Source organism: Rana temporaria, chromosome 10, assembly GCF_905171775.1.
Source record: "Rana temporaria chromosome 10, aRanTem1.1, whole genome shotgun sequence".
Taxonomy (NCBI): Eukaryota; Metazoa; Chordata; class Amphibia; order Anura; family Ranidae; genus Rana; species Rana temporaria.
The window spans coordinates 139,609,094-139,632,275 of record NC_053498.1 but is presented as its reverse complement, the minus strand read 5'-3'; the positions used below and the strand labels follow the sequence as shown (position 1 = coordinate 139,632,275).

The following is a 23,182-nucleotide window of genomic DNA, read 5'->3' as shown; positions in this document are numbered from 1 at the left end:
CATTGTTTCGCTTCACCCACATTTTGTCTCCTTTGTGTAACCAATAGGCAAGCTTGAGCCACCTACTGGCTTGTATTAAATTTTTCTGTAATTTTTAGGCATTTTGCCAAGGCACCCTGGCATAAAGTTTTCTGAATACTACAGTGCCCAGCGCTCCCTTATTTATGCTCCAAAGCCTATTAATGACACTTTACTTCTGGCCTGTGTTCAGCACTGTACCCAAGAACTTGTGTATGACTGGAGGGGCTCCCAAAAGAAGTCTATTCCATTACATAGGGCAGGGTGAGAGACACTAGGAACATGCATGCAAGGGTTAGGACAATTGGTATTGGCGTTACCTCATCCTGAGTGGCGTTTGAAATTTCACCAAGACGGCCCAGTTCTAAAAGCTGAAAAGAAGAGACATGGAGGTTTTGAAGAAATTCTAGAAGTTTAAAAATGTTCACATTCATCTTTTTTTATTTTGAATTAGAGCGCGAGGAGGACCGGGGCAAGGCTGAGCGCGAGGAGGACCGGGGCAAGGCTGAGCGCGAGGAGGACCGGGGCAAGGCTGAGCGCGAGGAGGACCGGGGCAAGGCTGAGCGCGAGGAGGACCGGGGCAAGGCTGAGCGCGAGGAGGACCGGGGCAAGGCTGAGCGCGAGGAGGACCGGGGCAAGGCTGAGCGCGAGGACGACGGGGGCAAGGCTGAGCGCGAGGACGACGGGGGCAAGGCTGAGCGCGAGGACGACGGGGGCAAGGCTGAGCGCGAGGACGACGGGGGCAAGGCTGAGCGCGAGGACGACGGGGGCAAGGCTGAGCGCGAGGACGACGGGGGCAAGGCTGAGCGCGAGGACGACGGGGGCAAGGCTGAGCGCGAGGACGACGGGGGCAAGGCTGAGCGCGAGGACGACGGGGGCAAGGCTGAGCGCGAGGACAAGGCTGAGCGCGAGGACAAGGCTGAGCGCGAGGACGACGGGGGCAAGGCTGAGCGCGAGGACGACGGGGGCAAGGCTGAGCGCGAGGACGACGGGGGCAAGGCTGAGCGCGAGGACGACGGGGGCAAGGCTGAGCGCGAGGACGACGGGGGCAAGGCTGAGCGCGAGGACGACGGGGGCAAGGCTGAGCGCGAGGACGACGGGGGCAAGGCTGAGCGCGAGGACGACGGGGGCAAGGCTGAGCGCGAGGACGACGGGGGCAAGGCTGAGCGCGAGGACGACGGGGGCAAGGCTGAGCGCGAGGACGACGGGGGCAAGGCTGAGCGCGAGGACGACGGGGGCAAGGCTTAGCGCGAGGAGGACGACGGCAAGGCTTAGCGCGAGGAGGACGACGGCAAGGCTTAGCGCGAGGAGGACGACGGCAAGGCTTAGCGCGAGGAGGACGACGGCAAGGCTTAGCGCGAGGAGGACGACGGCAAGGCTTAGCGCGAGGAGGACGACGGCAAGGCTTAGCGCGAGGAGGACGACGGCAAGGCTTAGCGCGAGGACGACGACGGCAAGGCTTAGCGCGAGGACGACGACGGCAAGGCTTAGCGCGAGGAGGACGACGGCAAGGCTTAGCGCGAGGAGGACGACGGCAAGGCTTAGCGCGAGGAGGACGACGGCAAGGCTTAGCGCGAGGAGGACGACGGCAAGGCTTAGCGCGAGGAGGACGACGGCAAGGCTTAGCGCGAGGAGGACGACGGCAAGGCTTAGCGCGAGGAGGACGACGGCAAGGCTTAGCGCGAGGAGGACGACGGCAAGGCTTAGCGCGAGGAGGACGACGGCAAGGCTTAGCGCGAGGAGGACGACGGCAAGGCTTAGCGCGAGGAGGACGACGGCAAGGCTTAGCGCGAGGAGGACGACGGCAAGGCTTAGCGCGAGGAGGACGACGGCAAGGCTTAGCGCGAGGAGGACGACGGCAAGGCTTAGCGCGAGGACGACGACGGCAAGGCTTAGCGCGAGGAGGACGACGGCAAGGCTTAGCGCGAGGAGGACGACGGCAAGGCTTAGCGCGAGGAGGACGACGGCAAGGCTTAGCGCGAGGAGGACGACGGCAAGGCTTAGCGCGAGGAGGACGACGGCAAGGCTTAGCGCGAGGAGGACGACGGCAAGGCTTAGCGCGAGGAGGACGACGGCAAGGCTTAGCGCGAGGAGGACGACGGCAAGGCTTAGCGCGAGGAGGACGACGGCAAGGCTTAGCGCGAGGAGGTTTAAGAGTGAGGGTAATGGTAAGTCTTCATGTGAGGCTATCAGGAAGTCTAGTGTGAAGGATCCACGCATCAAGAACGTACTTCATTTTGCCAGCAACCCCTTCGAAGTGAAATATCGATAAAAGATGACTAACACCATCAGCATTACAGAACAACCAGACATCAGTGCAGTTCTGAAACATCCCAATCCCTATGGCCTGTTCCCAGAACACACAACTGCAATCAGATTACCAATATGAACCGCAGACCTTTAAAATATTACCAAACCATCCCAGCACTGACCCCTAGATCATCCCCAGCCTCATACCTTCTCAATGGAGGGGTAGTAGACAGGATAGTCAGACATACTGGAGAAACTGATCACCAACGTGGCTGCGCTCTCAGTATTGGGATTACACTGTATGGTTCCCATTGGATTCAGCAATTCTGCCTTCTCATCTAGACATAAAAAAAAAAAAAAAAAAGGAATTATTTCCCAAAAAGATAGTTCTTAGTAAACATGAGGCAAGGAGATATTTTCTCAAACCTGCTCTGCAGGCAAACAGCTGAGAGACACATTTTACTGTACCTGCTGATTGGATTTGGAATCCAGTCCGGTCACTTCTGCGATTCATGGATACAATATGTCCCCAGCACACCAACAAGCTTGTTTTGAAGTGCAAAGCTCTTTATTCCGGTATGGTCGCATAGAAAAAGCTGCGTTTGGGAAGGGTACGTTGCTTTTCTATCTGATCATACAGGAATAAAATAGCTTTGTACGTGGAAGCAAGCTTGTTGGTGGGCTGGCTATACATTTCATCCATGTTGTACACTCTGACCAGTTCGGACTTAAAGTGGTTGTAAAGGCAGAAAAGGCTTTTTATCTTAAAGTGGAAGTAAACTTTTTATTGTGATGTATTACTAAAGCGCTGCCATGTATGTGAACTGTGCGAGAATAAATAGTGTAAAAACCAACATGGAAAAAGCTGCACCATTAAAATGATATTAAAAACATTAAAATGGCACAGTATTGTGAGAAAACGGTGCGCTTATTCCAACATACAATAATAATAAACATAATTGCACAAAAAAAAAAAAAAATTCCACTAAAATATATATAAATAAATATAAAAAAAAAAAAAAAAAATCAGTATATCAATAAAACAAGGTATTTAGATAAATATCTGTGTGTGTGTATATATATATATATATATATATATATATATATATATATATATATATATATATATATATATATATATATATATATATATATATATATATATATATATATATATATATATATACTCCTCTTTAGTAGTTTAAAAGCGACTTCTTAACCACTTAAAACCCGGACCATATTGCTGCCCAAAGACCAGAGCACTTTTTGCGATTCGGCACTGCGTCGCTTTAACTGACAATTGCGCGGTCGTGCGACGTGGCTCCCAAACAAAATTGGTGTCTGTCCTTTCCCCCCCCCCACAAATAGAGCTTTCTTTTTGGGGTATTTGATCACCTCTGAGGTTTTTAGTTTTTGCGCTATAAACAATAGAGCGACAATTTTGAAAATTTTGTGATAAATATCCCAAAAAAATTATATATATATATATATATATATATATATATATATATATATATATATATATATATATATATATATATATATATACATATATACATATATACATATATATACATATATATACACATACATACATACATACACACACACACACACACACACACAAAAAATTCCCCTTAGTTTAGGCCGATAAAAAAAAACATTTTTTTGAATATGTAACAAATTAAGTGAAAAAAAATAAAAATATGCAATAAGCGTCAATTGATTAGTTTGCGCAAAAGTTATAGCGTCTACAAAATAGGGGATAGTTTTAGGGGATTTTTATAATTTTTTATTTTTTACTAGAAATGGCGATCAGCGATTTTTATTGTGACTGCGACATTATGGCAGACACTTTTGGCACATTTTTGGGACCATTGTCATCTTTACAGCGATCAGTGCTATAAAAATGCACTGGTTACTGTGAAAATGACACTGAAAGTGAAGGGGTTAGCCACTAGGTGGCGCTGTAGGGGTTAAATGTTCCCTATTGTGCGTTTCTTACTGTAGGGGGCGATGAGCTGTGTGTCACATGACACTGATCTCCGCTCCGAGTACACGGACCCATAAATGCATTGTTCTGCCCGTCAGCGGTCATGTACACTGAGCCGCACAAGCGCAGCTCAGCACACATTTACGGCCCCGATCCGTGCCGCGACAATGTGACTCCTATGCGCAGACACAGGAGCGAGGTCATGACCTGGCTTATCGCATGGCCGACAGCATGGGACCCGGATGAAAAACCGGGGCGAAGATGGAAGTGCTGTGGGCCCGGCGGAGCGATCCCACCACGGCGCTGGAGGGCACCATATGAGAGGCAAGTCTGCCATCATGATTAAAGCTGCTGAATTTAGTTTAACATCCATCTCTTCTTTGAGTTACCTGGAAAAGATGACCACATACAGAGCGAGTACTCGCCACACTTCAGCATGTCCTTGTAATCAAACAGCATGGTGTTCACCCATGCAATGGGGTAATCCTGGTCAGATGAAGAACAAAAAACTGTTACTACAAGATCATCATGGACATGTGGTGGCTTGAAAAGCACCTCAGACACCCACCTTTTTAGACTTCTTCTTGGCGGACCTGGGTTTCTTCTTGTCGATGGCATAAAGAGCCAGGCTGAGACGCGTCATACGAGGAAGGTCGCACACATTGATTTCGAAATCCAGGTTCTGCTCCCACTGAGGCTCAGAAGAGGCGTCCACCTCATTGCTGACTACGGTCTTACACAGGAGCTCACTGCCGTGATATAGGCCACAGTACACCAGCAGCTGCAGGAGGAGACCAAAAGTGGGGAGTGACATAAGAAACCACAAGAGAGACCTGCTATGTAACCAGGTGTCCGTGCATACAGGGAGACAACAGTCTGAAGCCAAGGGATATGGCAGTCGAACATGGAGGTAGAAACTCATAAAAAGGTCTATGCCAAGAAAGAGCAGGCAGACACCCTCAGGAAGATGCAGAATAAATATGGAAAACGACAGCGCCATCATCAATCCAGTGCCAATTAAATATCATGAGCCACAATATAACAAATAAAAAAAAAAAAAATGTATGTATGTATGTATGTATGTATGTATGTATGTATGTATGTATGTATGTATATATACACACATACACACACACACATATACACACACACCAAAAAAACGTAAATGTATTATATTGGGATTTTATGTGATAGACCAACACAAAAGTGGCACATAATTGTGAAGTGGAAGGCAAATGATAAATGATTTTCAATTTGTTTTACCCCCCCCCCAAATAAAATATCTGAAAAAAGTGGCATGCATTTGCATTCAGCCCCCTTTACTCTGATCCCTCCAACTAAAATATAGTGGAACCAATTGCCTTCAGAAATCACCTAATTAGTAAATGGAATCCACCTGTGTGTAATTTAATCTCAGTATAAATACAGCTGTTCTGTGAAGCCCTCAGAGGTTTGAGAACCTTAACCACTTAAGACCCGGACCATTATGCAGGTTAAGGACCTGGCCCCTTTTTGCCATTTGGCACTGCGTCGCTTTAACCGACAATTGCGCGGTCGTGTGACGTGGCTCCCGAACAAGATTGGGGTCCTTTTTTTACCCCCCACAAAAAGCTTTCTTTTGGTGGCATTTGATCACCTCTGCGGTTTTTACGCTATAAACAAAAAAATAGAGCGACAATTTTGAAAAATGCTACATGTTTTACTTTTTGCTATAATTAAATATCCCCCCCCAAAAAAATATATAAAAAACATTTTTTCCTCAGTTTAGGCCGATAAGTATTCCTCTACATTTAAATTTGTTTACCAAAAATAACACAATAAGTGTTTATCGATTGGTTTGCACAAAAGTTAGTGTCTATAAATTATATATATATATCATTTTTTTTTTCACTAGTAATGGAGGCGATCAGCGATTTTTATTGTGACTGCGACATTATGACGGACACATCGGACACTATTTTGGGACCATTGTCATTTATATAGCGAACAGTGCTATAAAAATGCACCGTTTACTGTAAAAATGACACTGCAATGCAGGGGGTTAACCTGTAGGTGGCGCTGTAGGGGTTAAGTGTGCCCCGATTTGTGTTTCTTACTGTGGGGGGGCGTGGCTTAGCATGTGTCGTCATTGATCGTCATTCCCTATGACAGGGAACAGATGATCAGTGTCAGTCTCACTAGGAAGCACGGGGAGAGGTTTGTTTACACTTGCCTCTCCCTGTTCTTCCCGCGATCAGGTCACAGAGGGGACACCAGCGGCGATCGGGTCCACGGTTCCGGAGCTTAGGACTGGGTCGCGAGCGCCTGGCGCCCATGCGCAACCCACGGCTGGGTTCTTAAAGCGGTTCTCCACCCTAAAGTGAATTCCGCTGATCGGAACCCTCCCCCCCTCCGGTGTGACATTTGACACCTTTCAGGGGGGATGGGGGGTGCAGATACCTGTCTAAAGACAGTTATTTGCACCCACTTCCGACCCGGCATTCAAGGGCAAAAGACGGGCATTGCGTCACATCCCGTCGCCGCCCCCCCGTTGTGTGCTGGGAACACTCGGCTCCAATCGGCGGTAGGGAACCGGGCAGTGAAGCCGCAGCGCTTCACTTCCTGGTTCCCTCAGCGTGGATGGAGAAGGGAGCAGCAGGGTGACGAGCGATCGCTCGTGCTCTGCTGCGGACGGCGCTGGACTCCAGGACAGGCAAGTGTCCTTATATTAAAAGTCAGCAGCTGCAGTATTTGTAGCTGCTGGCTTTTAATATTTTTTTGGGGTGGAACATCCGCTTTAAAGGGGACGTACATGTACACCCTTGTGCCCAGCCGTGCCATTCTGCAGACGTCGGTCTGCGTGCGGCGGTCCTTACGCGGTTAAAGTGGACAGTTATATTGTCTGGAGGGGACATTGTCATTAAGACCCCCCCCCTCCTGAAGGAGACACTTCATTGGTATTTGTCCTTCTCAGCTCATTAATTAAACCCAAAAGAACTGCCCCTGGTTTGAAGTCTGAGATTAAATGTGCCAATGATGGATAGGAGGGGGAAGGTCTACGTATCTATTGCACCCCCTCTCCTAATGAACACTGTCGGCCACTGCAGATGGCAGATTTAAAAAAGAAAAAAAAAAAAAAAAAGGCTCAGACCTCACACTGTCATTGGTGGGGTTCCTAACAACAAATCACAGCTTTCCCCTCTTCTTCCTACTCTTATTCATGAGGGACCTCCACCCTTTACCTTGAATCCTTCATCCGAGTTAACATTTCTTCCGTACGAGAGTTTAAAACAAAATGGCTTATCCAGGGGCCAGAGGGAACACTGAAGCGGCTGGGGAAGAAAGAAAAAAAGTCCATCAGTACACTCCAAAGGACTGTTCTAATCACATTTTTAAAATTAAAGTAGAACTTTGGACAAAACTACACCCCCCCCCCCCCCCCCATCATTTTGGATAGCGCAAGAGAAGGTTATAACCCCTGATTTTATTTATTTTTTGTTTCCGCCATCTGTGCCCTATTGCGTAGATTACCCTTCACTTCCTGTCCCATAGTCAAACTGGAAATGAAAGAAAACCCTGCAATTGAAGGACATTCCTTGGGTACCCCCAGGTCACCAGAACTAGTGTCCCCATTGGAAGATTTCCCCCTCTTACTTTTCTGGGGACAACCCAAGTCTTGCCTTTAGTTATACTTCAACATAAAGCCGACGACTTTAGCTCTTTACCTTTTTAGTGGGTAGCGGAGGGGGTTTGTGCCGGCTTCTGGGGCAAAGGATTGTGGCATCTCCCTGCTTGTCCGGTAGCGTGGAAGTGATGGTGACAAGGGTAAGGTGAGCAGTCCAGTTATTCTTCAAACACTCGTTGATGTACTGAAAGAGGGCAGAACGTTTAACAGGTTGCATAGAACGGGGCTAGGGAGGCAGATGAGTGCATACACTTACTTTGAACTGGCAGAGAGGATAGTTGCCGTAGATGTAGTCCAACATGCCGTTTATCTGAAGGGTGTAATCTTCAGGGCCCACCGGACAGTGCTGACCAGATACTTTGGACTTTTTCCGTAATGCCATCCGGACGACGGAGACGGGGAGGTCTCGGGGGGAGACTTGTAGGGTGAAACTTTCCTGCAGACAAAAAATAAAAAATAATAGTATGAGAGGCAAGATTTTGCAACTTAGAAAAGGATATTTAGCTATTTAAAAGGAAGCATACTGATAAATCAAACCTTCTCGCTTGAGTGGGATATGAGATGTTTGTAGTGTTAAGGGGTGGAGTTTAATTAAAATAGGAGTGGCAAGCCTGAGCAATTCAAAACTGGTCAAACTAAGGGTATCAGAGGAACATTCAGGTGTAGGCCCCCTGGCTGTGGATGCCATAGCCGGGACCTCGATGAACTACTCAAAATCAGAAGAACCGCTTTGGGGGGGTGGCTGAGGAGCACATAAATAGCCCAAGCTTTAGAGCAGCAGGGTCTTCCTGTCGAAGAGATTCCACCTGTCAGTTTTAGCCACCCCCACCCTGACAAGTGGAATCCTTTGGACAGGAGGACCATGTGGTTCTAAAGCTTGGGTTTTTTATGTGCTCCTTAGACACCTTCTAGACCAGTGATGGTAAACCTTGGCCCACCAGATGTTTTGGAACTACATTTCCCAAGATGCTTAACCACCATTGCAGAGTGCATGAGCATCATGGGACATATAGCCCCAACCTCTGGGGTGCCAAGGTTTGCCATCACTGTTTTGGGTACACCTCCCCAGGGATTGGCGGCAGCGCCATAAATATTCATGCTGCCCATTTGACTGCTCCACTCCCTATGTTCTAGTTCTCCAGAAAGCAATAAAATCCGCAGCCTGTGAAGCCCAGAACAGCCAAAGGAAAACCCACCCTGACCGGTGGATACCCCTTGGACAGGAAGACCCTGCTGTTCTAAAGTTCTGGCCATTTATGTGCTCCTCTCTCAGCCACCCTCTGGACCCCATCTGCCCAGGGATTGGCTGCAGCACCATAAATATTCCTGCTGCCCCCATCTTCTAGAAATCTCCAGAAGGCAGGGGAGAGCAATCAAACTTGAAGCCTGTGAAACCCAGCCAGAAGAAATCACCTACTGCTCCACCGATTACAGAGCCAAAAAGAACAAAAATTTCTCCAACATCCTAACAAGCCAACTAGGAGGGTGCTACACAAGGTTCGGGGTGGAAGGAGTGTATTATCCTGAATAGGTTATGACAGTCCACACCTGTCCTAAAATATGGAGCCACATTATATCCTGCAGACCGCTTTTCTGGCTTGTTGGACCCCGTGAGTCCAAGATCTGTAAAACACTCCTATGACAGAGGAGAAAGACTAAAGTAAACTGATAGAACTATGGTAGGCATTGCCCTATCCCGTCTTTTGGTCAAGTCATATTTTAACAACTTTAACGACCCTCCCTCAGTAAAAGACAGGAATCCTAAGCAGAACTCTACCGCTGTACCGGAATGCACGTCTTACCTCACTATTCTCAAATTTAACGTTGATCATGATGGTCTTGCTGGAGAAAGGCTTGCTGAACAGGGTGGTGGACGGCTCCAGCTGCAGAGGGAAATTGGATTCCATCCATATCTCCCAGTTCATGTGCTGGCGCTGCGATGCAATCTGCTCACAGAACAGGCGCATTTTAGTGCGAAAATCATTAACCTCAGCGTCATTTAAGGAGTCGAAATCATGGAGACCTGAAAGATTAAAAAAAAGGAACAGGAGTGCAGAAAAGATGAGCATTGTAGTCGTAATTGTTCAATGCATACATGTATGCAACAGTTTCTATTGCAGTGATCTCCAAAACTTAGGCTTGGGGGCCCAATGCGGCCCCTTTCCTTGTTTTTATCGGGCATTACGGGCAATAGTCCCACCACTGACACTAACGATGGGGCACAGCTCCTCCCACTGACAGGGCATGATTCTTCCTACCAAATGACATTAACAATGGAGCACAATTCCACTCATTGACACTAAAGATGAGGCACCGTTTACTCCCACTGATGTCGGGACATTTTCTACTGCCATAGTCCGGCCCCCCTGAAGTACAGTAAAATGGTCCTTTGTTTAGAAAGTTTGGAGACCTGTGATCTATAGCCTACAGACAGATTTGTCTGCATCAAGGTGCAGATATTGCACTTAAGTGGAACTCCACAACTAGGCTTTTATCATTATCTGGGCCCCAGTGGGGAACTTCCCTCTCACTTCCAGTGATGTCGCTGAGACAGGAAGTATAGTAGAGTCCCCTCAACAAAGCCAGCCATCATTGGAGGACAAGCTAGCATTGGCTTGGGTTAGATTAGGGGGTCTCCAAACAAAAAGGGCCAACTTATTGTCCTTCACACTTTAGGAGAGCCAGATTGCGGCCAGCGAGAGCAAAAAATGTCCCAGGCCCAGTGTCATTGAGAATAAATATGGCCTTGGGGGGGGGGGGGGGTAGTCAATAGGAGTAGTGTCCCATCATTGGTATCAGTGGGAAGACTACCCCAAGGGCCAGGTAAAGGCTAGCAAAGGGCAACATCTGGCCCTCGGTTCGCAGTTGCCCCCTTTGGAGGATAACCTATACCAGCAACGTTTCTCAACCCCAGTCCTCAAGGTGCTCCAACACGTCTTGTTTTCAGGATTTTCCTCAGATAAAAACGGCTGTGGTAATTACTAAAGGCAGTGAAACTGATCAAAGCACCTGTCTAAAATAATGGAATGCCTGAAAACATAACCTGTTGGAGAAGCTTCGGGGACTCGAGTTGAGAAACACTGACCTATACAATGAAAAAAATGAAAGCACAGAAACCAGCAAGGAGGATCATGTGGGGGGCTTCAAATTCAGAAGCGAGTGGGGTTTGGGGGGTGGATTATTTTATTTGGCCGCTACCGAAAATTACTTTTTCCTCCTCCTTCGGTGCATCGCGTGAGTTACGGGGGGGGGGGGGGGGTGGGTGATCCAGCACGGGGCCCCAAGCAATTCCTTGGTTTGCCTGTCCTAATGGCCCTGATCGCGGTAATAAAGTCAAAAACTGAAAAGAAAGAAAGTTTTTATAACCTAGTGGTCTCTTCTGTAAGAAATGCCTCTCCCGCATGTCAAAGGCAATGTAATCTGAGCCGTTCTGTGCTGAAGTGACGCCTGTGTGCATGCAGTGAGGTCATGGCGGCCCAGCCAGTCAAGTGGTTGGAGACAGCGAACGTGGAAAGAAGACTGGGCAAAGGTGGAAGGGCCCTGAACCAGATGGAGCAATGACAGTGCAGCGCTGGTATGACAGGTACATCTGCCATAATTTTCCAATCTGTGGTGCATACTAGCACATGATGGCATAAACCCCCTGGGGGCACATTTATATAAAAAAAAAAAAAAAGTTGATTTTAATACCGCTTTAAAGTCCCCTCCATGCTCACCTTTGTTAATGAGTAGGCTGATCTGGGAGTTCAGAAGCTTCTCGGCCCGGTCACCCTCCTTGGCCACGAGCCTCAGGACCGGTAAGAAAGGCTGAATGTCGCAAAGTCGCCTCTGCTCGTCTTCCAGCTCTTGCTGCTCCGCCGTCTGGTTGATGCAAGTAAAGACGTAGGAGGACGGGGACCCCAGGGTGTGGAACATCGGCTCCTGCTGCGCCTGCTCCCATAGTAACTGCAGATGGTAACAACATTTATAGTCACGGGTAAAAAAAAAAAAAAAAAAAAAAATATTGTTACATCCATCATTTGTTGATAAGACAAGCAGTAAGGAGAGAAATAACATTGTCTTTATAGCCATTTAGGCTTTAAAGACCCAGAGGACTTGATAGGAAAGAGCAACCAAAAATAAAAAAGGTGCAGAGTGAAGCAAGCGACATCAGCCAATGAGATTTCAGATTACACTTGGCAGCCACTCCCACAAAGCACTCCCATGAGGAACTTTGCAGTGGTGTGTATGCTACATCGTGAATAATCCATCCAAGGAAAACTGACCCTTGGCAGATGACTGCGTGTGATTACTTCTCTCACCCAGCATGAGTAAATTGGCATTCTCCACCATCCTTCTAGATGCGTTTTAGGTCATAAAACTGAACTGTAGGACATTCAACAAGAATGATATTTGATATAAAAAAAAAAAACACACCCCAACACAGAGGTGATCAGGCGCTTAGGCAGCGCTGGCCATTGATTTCAATGGCAGGGGCAGTTTAGGAGTGGTGCATGCGCCGCTCTCGCATCGCCCCATAGATGCCGCTTGCAGTTCCTCCCTCCCCCCCCCCGGTCCTGAAAGCACACTGACCCAGCGTGAAAGAACTCTATGGGGCTGCAAAAGAGGCAGCTTACAGGCACTTTTTAGTGCAAAAAACGCCTGTAAAACGCCTCAGTGTGAAAGTGGCCATAAAGACCAATGTTTTCTTAAATTGCCAATTTCAGATTCTAAGATGACAAAAAGGATCAGCATTTTTTTTTTTTTTTTGAAGGCCCCGAGTTTAGACTGTAGCAATCAAGCAAAATCACAAAAGCTCGGGCTGGCTTAATTACCTTCTTAATGTTTCCAAGACTGGCATTGCACGGCACAGGGAAGCGGAGGTAAATTCCAGTGGGGAGCAGGAAGTCCACCAAGATTTTTTTATTCTCCTCCTTGGCCCAGAAGTCCACTGGGCAGTAAACTCCGGGCGGCATCCTGCCCTCTGGCTACCGCCCCTCCGGCCCTGCAAAGACAAAAGCATAATAGTTTATGTAGCAAACTTGTGTTCCTGTCCCGATTCCTGGTGAGCAAGTGCAAGAGGAGAGCACATGATTTTTTCCCTCCAGAACACAATCCCACAAAACCCAACATCCATTACACTGCCCACATACAAATATAATATATATATATATATATATATATATATATATATATATATATATATATATATATATATATATATATATATATATATATAAAATTCTGTAATTTTCCCCATTCACAGCACACAAAAGAGGATGGGAAGACTTCCAGCATACAGGTTTAGTTGTGCAGAAGGCAGTCCAGCCATTGACTTCTGCCTAGAAAATCAATATTCATTCAGTTTTCAGTGAGTTTCTATGCTGAGCATTTCCTCCCCATCACATCCGAGCAGCCCATGTGACTATAGAGTAATAAAGTGGTATAGCGGTCGTGGTAAATGACAGCCCACTCTCTCCCTCCCCCATGTCCACTAACCAGCTTAACACAATGAGGATGGGATATTACATCTTGATTGGTGGAGGCTTCACCTCCCTGTTATTCTAAAAAGGCACAGGCTGGAGGGGCACGACCCAGAAATCCACCCACACCATGTTATTGCCAAAAAATAAATACAAATTTCAAATATATTTGTATCGTGTGTATGAGGCTTTAGTTCCCCAAGTAGGGATGCACCAACCCATGTAAGTATTTAGGGGGTTGACAGATTATCAGAGCGGCCGATAATTATACTTTTTAACGCACCGATCAGAAACGTACCGATATTGCTTCAAGCCGTTTTGAATACTTTCAAGTGCAGAGGAGGGGTTTGGGGTCCTAAAGACCCCTCCATAAAGAGTACCCGTCACTGCCTATTACTGTCACAAAGATGTTGCATTCCCCCCCCCCCCCCAAAAAAAGAAAGAACACACACCTAGAATATTGAGCAGTAAATCACAGCTGCATCTTCCATGGACAGCCTAAATCTATATGCACCTGTCTGTAGAAGTTCCAATAGGACAATACATAGCTCAGGTTTAGGAGATACTCAGCACAGGTAATGTTTGCCCTTTAGGTTAATATGGTTAATGCCGACGTACATTCCCATACAGCAGAACTAATGGACCATCACAAGCATGATCTATGCAACAACACGCCCTTTAACCTTTTTTACGCTTTTATTAACATCCCGGTCTCAGGGAACCCCTGCCAGTAATTACCATTATCTACAACTCACAGTACATTAGCCTTGTGGTCAGTGGGAAGAATCACCCCTTGCAGATGGCATAAAAAAAAAAAAAAAAAAACGATACGAGTGAAATTTCTCAATGCTTAAAGGGGTAGTAAAGGATTTTTATTTTCTAAATTGGTTCCTTTAAGCTAGTGCATTGTTGGTTCACTTACCTTTTCCTTCAATTTCCCTTCTAAATGTCCCCCCCTCCCCCTTTGTCTGAATTTCTCACTTCCTGTTCCTCCTCAGTAAGCTTGCCCCCCATCATCCGAGCCGTTCTGGCTGGGGGTTAGTCAGTGTGCTCGCCCCCCTCCCTTGGGAAAACATCCCTGCAGGGAGACTCTGCGCATCTGGGCACTGATTGACATATCCCTGGTGGTCTAGGGTGACATACCTGGTGGTCGTGTGGGTGGTTCTGGGGGGGGGGGGGGGCTACGCTGATATACAGTGTGTGAAACTGACACGCCGCACCACCAATCGCCTTGGGAGGGAGCGAGCACGCTGACTAACCCCCAGCCAATCCCTGGTGGTCTAGGGTGACATACCTGGTGGTCTAGGGCAGTGATGGCGAACCTTGGCACCCCAGATGTTTTGGAACTACATTTCCCCATGATGCTCCACTACACTGCAGAGTGCATGAGCCTCATGGGAAATGTAGTTCCAAAACATCTGGGGTGCCAAGGTTCACCATCACTGGTCTAGGGTAACATACCTGGTGGTCGTGTGGGTGGTTCTGGGGGGGGGGGGGGGGGGGCTACGCTGATATAGTGTGTGAAACTGACACGCCGCACCACCAATCGCCGTGGGAGGGAGAGGTCTCAAGAGGGAGCGAGCATGCCGACTAACCCCCAGCCAGAACGGCTCGGATGATAGGGGCAAGCTTACCGAGGAGGAACAGGAAGTGAGAAATTCAGACAAAGAAAAAAACCATTTAGAAGGGAAATTGGAAGGAAAAGACACGTAAACCACTAGCTTAAAAAAGGAACCCATCTAGAAAATAAATAAACAAAATAATAATTAATAAACACATACTTTTACAACCCCTTGCCCCTGGAGGAACCCATGGAACCTTGGCTGAGAGAGTCTCCACTAACATAGTAATGGTCAACGTAATCCAGCTTTCTAAATTCTTCTGAAGGACCCAACCTCTATTTCTCGCGATATGGCACTCATGTACAGCCGTCGGTGTGTTCGAGGAAGGAACTGGTCAGACCTGTTCAGATCGAGTGTCAAAAGGTGAATTCCTGATAAAAACCCCAAAAACCTTCTGCTGGAATGTGAAACTGCAAGTCTTGTAACTGTCAATTCTTGGAAGGATCGTCAGTCTGGGAGGAGTTGCGTTCCTGAACTGCTATGTAGAGATTCAACAACAACAAAACGTGTCTGTAGAAGGCACCTGCCATGAGAAAGATCCTGGGGTTTGCCGAGGCTTCGAAGAAGCCAGATCATTGGCCATCATGCTGGCTTCAGTGGGTTCTCAGTCACTGAACCAGGTCCGGTATGCAGCAAGGGAATTCAGATGAAGTCATTGTGGAGTTTTTGACTTGAAGGCATTCAGGAGGAAGAACAAAGTATGACGGGCCAGAAAACTGGCATGGCAGCAGGAAACTCGCGTTTTCAGGAGGGGGACAGCAATGTCAGGTTTTCATTAACTGGTTAACGCCCGCTGCATGTACATATACGTCCACAGAATGGCTCGTACAGGCAGATGGGCGTACAGGTACGTCCCCTCCTTGCCGCGGGTCCGATCGGGACCCCCCCAGTACATGCGGCGGGCGCTAACCCGCGGGGAGCGATCCGGGATGACAGCGCGGCTATTCGTTTATAGCCGCCCCCTCGCGATCGCTCCCCGGAGCTGAAGAACGGGGGAGAGCCGTATGTAAACATGGCTTCCCCGTGCTTCACTGTGGCGGCGCATCGATCGAGTGATCCCTTATATAGGGAGACTCGATCAATGACGTCAGTCCTACAGCCACACCCCCCTACAGTTGTAAACACACTAGGTGAACCCCAACTCCTACAGCGCCCCCTGTGTTTAACTCCCAAACTGCAACTGTCATTTTCACAATAAACAATGCAATTTAAATGCATTTTTTGCTGTGAAAATGACAATGGTCCCAAAAATGTGTCAAAATTGTCCGAAGTGTCCGCCATAATGTCGCAGTCACGAAAAAAAACGCTGATCGCCGCCATTAGTAGTAAAAAAAAAAAAAAAAACTATCCCCTATTTTGTAAACGCTATAAATTTTGCGCAAACCAATTGATAAACTCTTATTGCGATTTTTTTTTTACCAAAAATAGGTAGAAGAATACGTATCCACCTAAACTGAGGGAATTTTTTTTTTTTATATATATATATATATATATATATATATATGCTTTTGGGGGATATTTATTATAGCAAAAAGTAAAAAATATTTCATTTTTTTCAAAAGTGTCGCTCTATTTTTGTCTATAGCGCAAAAAATAAAAAAATAAAAAAACGCAGGAGGTGATCAAATACCACCAAAAGAAAGCTCCATTTGTGGGGAAAAAAAGGACACCAATTTTGTTTGGGAGCCACGTCGCGCAATTGTCTGTTAAAGCGACGCAGTGCCGAATCGCAAAACCTGGCCTGGGCATTTAGCTGCAAAATGGTCCCGGGCTTAGGTGGTTAAAGGGTTACTAAACCCACGTTTGTTTTTGTTTTTTTTTTAACAAATATGTCATACTTGCCTCCACTGTGCAGATGGTTTTGCACAGAGTGCCACCGATTCTCCTCTTCTGGGGTCCCTCAACGGCACTCATGGCTCCACCTCTTGAGTGCCCCGTCAGAGAAGCGCACTCCTTCAGGACACCCATGCGGGCGCACTCCCGATTCCTGCTGCTGCGTCTATTGTCAGACAGCAGTGACTCGGCCCCACGCAGCAGCCGCATCGTTGGATTTGATTGACAGCAGGGGAAGCTAATGGCTGCACTGCCATCACTATCCATCCAATCAGGGCACAAGACACCGCCTAGAGCTGGTGTTCTCGTCCCCAAAGAGAGAAACAGGGGGTCTGGGGGGCAGCTGCATTACAGAAGGTTTTTCACCTTGGTGCATAGAATGCAAGAATTTGAATTGCTCGTCGGGAATATTATTATTATTATTTTTAACCAGTTCCTGCCCAGCCACAGCCAGGCAGTGGTTCAGTTATCCCGACTAGGCATCATATGGCGTCCAGCAGGACAACAGCCGCTGCGTTCCCATAGGGGCACACATTACGGCGATCAGTGGTGCGGCGTGTCAGTATCACACGCTGTATATCAGCATAGCCCCCCCCCTTGGATGCCCGCCTAGGACCATCAAGATGCTGCCAGGACCACCCACACTGGACCACCAGGGATATGTCAATCAGTGCCCAGGCAGCTGCCAATCAGTGCCCATGCACAATGTGTACCAGTGCCACCAGGGATGCCCATCAGTGCCCAGAGCCACCCATAATCACCCTTCAGTGCCCTGTGTTGCCTATCAGTGCCAACCAACAGTGCCCATCAATATTACTTATTTACAAAGTTTTATAAACAAAACAAAAAAAAAAAAAAAAAAAAATGAACACACACACACACACACACACTAGATATAATCTACACACACACACACACACACACATATATATATATATATATAATCTACACACACACACACACATATATATATATATATAATCTACCTACCTACACACACACACACACACACACACACACACACACACACACACACACATATATATATATATATATATATATATATATATATATATATATATAATCTACCCACACACACACACACACATATATATATATATATATAATCTACCTACACACACACACACTAGATATAATCCACACACACACACACACACACATATATATAATCTACCTACACACACACTAGATATAATCTACACACACACACACACACACACGATTTATGTGAATTATAGCAAGTAACACTTCTGTTTAGTATCAGTTTAACCCTCACTGACACAGAGTAAAAAACGTATAAATAAAAGCACACACACACACACACACACACGATAGATATAATCTACACACACACACACACACACATATATATATATAATCTACCTACCTACACACTAGATATAATCTACCCACACACACACACACACACACACACACGATTTATGTGAATGAATTATAGCAAGTAACACTTCTGTTTAGTATCACTTTAACCCTCACTGACACAGAGTAAAAAAAAGTATAAATAAAAGCACACACACACACACACAAGGTTCTCCTGGGCTCCTATGATTAATACATTTACACCAAGAAAATAAAAAGAAGCCCACAATGAGCTGCCAGAGATTGCGCGGTGTTATTACATACGGCACAGTTGGGGTTCAAGTGTTTTTCGGAAGAACTGAGCAGCTAAAACCAAATTGCTAAACGCTGTAAAATCCTCCATGATATTTCACATCTGGAAGACATACGCAGTGTACGGTATACAGGACACGTGAATCATCCAAGGCCCCAATCCACCCTACATATCCCTCCCTCCTTGATAACAGCCACCATTCTGTGGCCCGGGATTATTCAACTTAAAGCAGAACTCCACCTTGGCTTTTTTTACTTCTCTTTGCTGCAGTTAGAGATCACTGAAGACCCCACTACTACAGCCGCTAGCTTCCAGGTCCTTTGATTGCCACTGGTGTTAACCCCTTCCCAGCCAGCGTAATTTTTAGCACTGTCACTAGTCCCAAAATAAGTGTCAGTTAGGTGTCCGATTTGTCTGCCGCAATATCACAGTCCCGCTATACGTTGCTGAACTTAATTTACAGGGATATCCTCTCACTTTCTGTTTGGCTACAAGACAGAAAGTGAAAGTACCGTATTTATCGGCGTATACCGCGCACTATTTTGCCTTGAAAATCAGGGCTAAATCGTGGGGGCGCGGTATACGCCGATACCCGCTTTCCCGCCACAAGTTTGAATACTGCGCCGGCATATACCGAGCGCAGTACACTCGTGCATCTTCGGGCAGTCTCCGCGCCTCTCGCGCTGACGTCCTGAGCGTACAGGACGTCAGCGCGAGAGTTGCCGAGCCTGCCCGACGATACACGAGTGTACTGCGCTCGGTATATATCGGCGCAGTATTCAAACTCGGCACGGGAAACGAGCGGGGAGGACGCCGCCAGACCCGACTAAGAGGACACCCGAAGCCTCAGAAGGACGCCGGACCCGACGAAGAGGACACCCGAAGCCGCAGAAGGACGCCGGACCCGACGAAGAGGACACCCGAAGCCGCAGAAGGACGCCGGACCCGACGAAGGAGGACACCCGAAGCCGCAGAACGACGAAGAGGACACCCGAAGCCGCCGGACCCGACAAGGCCGCCGCGCAAGAAACCAAAACTGCAAGTACAAAAAAAAAAACTTTTTTTCCACAGGATTCACGGCAACTTTAGGGGTGCGCGGTAAATATAGTAAATCTCCACAATGGCACACAGACTGCGAAAAATAATAACCCGAGAGGGGTTATAACCCTCCCTAGCTCTATCCAAAACAAAGAGTTTTTCCTATAGTTCTACTTTGACAGAGCTGCACCGGATTTTGCACTCTCCAGTTTTAGTCAAATCAACCCCCTTTGAATTTTCTCAATACATGCAAAGTGTTCTCCGAATATCGCGATCTCACCGCCCACCTATCCACCTTCGCCCAATCAGAGGCGGCTTTACATTCACTGAGAAAATGTAGTGTGTTCTCTGAATGGCGCTTGTGTGGAGCAAGCGACCTCCTGTGTTCACTAAGCATCATGGCAGCACGGGGACCCAGAAGCTAGCGACAATCACTACGATAGTGCTCTCTAGCACAGCGATTTCTAAATTTACACAGGGGTCCCACATCACCCCTTTAATCCAGGACACATCACACAGGTTCGGAGGCCGATTTAATGCAGATAAGGCACAAAGCGAGTTTAATTACCACCTTAAAGCAGAGTTGCACTCAAAAATGGATCTTCCGCTTTAAGTGATGGTGACCCTTAGATAGGGGTGCAACGGATCGCCATTGATCCGTGACCCGAACGGGTTAACATGTTCTGAATGGCACACCACCGGAACCGCAGAGCTCCACTGCGTCAGCCATAGCATAGGAAAGGCCGCGGCTTTGGCCTAGCTCTGGACATTACAGTGGGGGTGGTGAGTTTTTTGATCCGTTGCACCCCTACCCCTAGGGGTGCAACGGATCACAGTTGATCCGTGATCCGAATGGGTCACCCCCTTCGGATCGGAACACACTGATCCGCGGATTGCCGCGGCTCCGGAGCTAGGCCGAAGCCGCGGGCTTTCCTAATGTTATGTCCGCGGCTTCGTAGCTAGGCCGAAGCCGCGGTCTTTCCTAAAGTTATGGCCGCGGCTTCGGCCTACCTCCAGGGCCGCGGCCCTAATGCTAGGAAAGGCCGCGGCTTCAGCCTAGCTCCGAAGCCGCAGGAATAACATTAGGAAAGGCCGCGGCTTCGGCCTAGCTCCGGAGCCGTGGCCATCTTGGTACACCCGGCGGCGGCCCTCCTCTGTTTACACCCACAGAGGAGGACCCCGCACTCGTGGGGAAGAAGCACACGCTGGGAGAGTCTGTACTGCCCGAGGGGCGTCTCTTGCCCCGAGAGGAGGGGGGGGGGGGTGTGTGTATATTACAGTGGGGGAGAATTTTTTTTTATTTGCTGATCCGAAAAATGATCCGATCCGCGACGACTGATCCGAGGAACGATCCGAACCATGAGTTTTTTGATCCGTTGCACCCCTACCTACCCCTAGACATGCCACATCTGGCATGTCATTTTGGGGGGGGGGGGATTGGAAACCCCTTTTTAAGAGGCTCCCACTTCCTCCCTGGGACCCACAGCGCCGGAAGGTTCCCCCCCCTCTCGGCAAACATCTGGTACACATCACAGGTCCCATATGATCGCGCAGCCAGTCACAGGGCACCTTGTGCATTCGCAGTAAGTGCCCGGTTGTGAAACCAAACCACAGCCGGGCGCCCACATTAGTCATTTTTGCGCAGCGTAGAGGAGTGGGGCTCCGTTCCGCTGGACCCTGGGACAGGCGAGTGTCCGATTATTAAAAGTCGGCAAATACAGTATTTGTAGCTGCCGACTTAAATTTCAGTTGGAACACCACTTTAATCAGCCACAGAACCCGTGTAATTATTATGTGTCCTGGTTTAAGAGACAATGTGGCAACCCTACTCCCACAGGCATGGCACGTACATACCTACATAGGTCCCTAGGTTGTAAGAATTACTGCACTAGAATTTCAGCTTTTAACCACTTGTGATCCGCGCTACGGACGAAAGACGTCCACAGCGCGGCTCTCAAGTGCCGGGTGGATGTCCTGTTGTCATTCCCCGTGCGCGCCGCGGGGAAACAACGTGCCCGGCGCATCGCTCGGGAGCCGATGCGAGTGCCTGGTGGCCGCGATGTCCGCCGGGTACCCGTGATCGTCGGTGACACAGCAGGGACGTGGAGCTCTGTGTGTAAACACAGAGCTCCACGTGCTGTCAGAGGAGAGGAGACCGATCTGTGTCCCTTTACATAGGGACACAGCATCGGTCACCTCCCCCAGTCAGTCCCCCTCCCCCCACACAGTAAGAACACAATGAGGGAACACATTTAACTCCTTCCTCACCCCCTAGTGTTAACCCCTTCCCTGCCAGTCACATATATACAGTAATTAGTGCATTTTTATAGCACTGGTCGCTGTATAAATGTGAATGGTCCCAAAATTGTGTTTCAAAAGTGTCCGATACGTCCGCCGCAATATCGCAGGCCTGACAAAAAAAAAAAAAAAAAAAAAAAAAAAAAAAAGCAAATCGCTGCCATTACTAGTAAAAAAAAAAAAAAAAAATAATCATAAATCTATCCCCTATTTTGTAGGCGCTATAACTTTTGCGCAAACCAATCCATATACGCTTATTGCGATTTTTTTTAACAAAAATATGTAGAAGAATACGTATCGGCCTAAACCGAGGGAAATTTTTATTTAAAAAAAAAAATGGATATTATAACAAAAAGTAAAAAATAGTGTTTCTTTTTCAAAATGTTCTGTTTTTTTATGTTTATAGCGCAAAAAATAAAAAAAATAAAAAAAATCGCAGAGGTGATCAAATACCACCAAAAGAAAGCTCTATTTGTCGGGAAAAAAATGATAAAAATTTAATTTGGGTACAGTGTTGTATGACCGCGCAATTGTCATTCAAAATGCGTCAGTGCTGAAAGCTGAAAATTGGTCTGGGCACGAAGGGGGTTTAAGTGCCCAGTAATGAAGTGGTTAAAAAAAGGACCTTCAGGCAGTAACACAAACACCCTGAGAATGTGCGAGATTTCCATCTTTAAAGTGTTACCAAACCCACAACAGTAAAATCAGTCTGTATATACAGCAGTAAAGCATGCTGGTTATACTCACTGCGGAACCTAAGGGGTTAATCCTCTGCATTGTATAAAAAGGCTGCTTGATGGTGTATGCACAGATCCCTCCCCTCCCTGCACAAGTCCAGATAAGACAGAAGCTTTGGAGTCAGGCTGCACATGCTCAGTTTGGTGTGTCCCCCCCCCCCCTTCCTTCTCTTGGGAGGGTGCATGTGATCAGCACAGTGCCAATCGGCACTGTCCAGACAGAGGGTCAGGAGCCCTTGCATTTCCATGGACCAGATATAGTGAATGTAGGCTCCTGGGGAGACCAACACTTTAAAAAATGGCAACCATTTTCCAGTAATCCATTTTTAATGAACCACCCTACAGTTTTCCCAGCTCTCTACCGTGTCAGTGAGTTTATCTCAGCTGCCTTATGAGAAATTTCTCAGTGTTCAGAAGAAGAGGTCCTCTGCTCGCCGTTCAGCATTCCTGACGTTCTAGTCATCAGAGCGGGATCGTCCATGAGCGGTAATGAAATCAGAGGATGAAGACGAGGGGGAGGAGGAAGGAGAATCCCTTGTGTAGATACAGAGAATGACTCACTCTCCTTACACTAGCAGACACACGTTATGTACTACAGGCCGGCGACATATTG

The 23,182-nt window shown here is 47.4% G+C and overlaps 1 protein-coding gene across 1 annotated transcript in view; it reads right to left on the bottom strand.

Moving 5' to 3' along the window:
* The window catches only part of PIK3CD (phosphatidylinositol-4,5-bisphosphate 3-kinase catalytic subunit delta), a 63,042-nt gene that overhangs the window by 13,853 nt on the left and 26,007 nt on the right, over positions 1-23,182 (bottom strand). The window contains exons 2-11 of the mRNA XM_040326399.1: positions 12,740-12,909; positions 11,642-11,870; positions 9,728-9,948; positions 8,182-8,361; positions 7,966-8,109; positions 7,483-7,572; positions 4,830-5,042; positions 4,651-4,747; positions 2,476-2,606; positions 339-389 (exon numbers count right to left, since the gene is read on the bottom strand). Of these exons, the coding sequence (XP_040182333.1) occupies positions 339-389; positions 2,476-2,606; positions 4,651-4,747; positions 4,830-5,042; positions 7,483-7,572; positions 7,966-8,109; positions 8,182-8,361; positions 9,728-9,948; positions 11,642-11,870; positions 12,740-12,880 (1,497 nt within the window). The 5' untranslated portion in view covers positions 12,881-12,909. The remainder of the gene's footprint in view (positions 1-338; positions 390-2,475; positions 2,607-4,650; positions 4,748-4,829; positions 5,043-7,482; positions 7,573-7,965; positions 8,110-8,181; positions 8,362-9,727; positions 9,949-11,641; positions 11,871-12,739; positions 12,910-23,182) is intronic.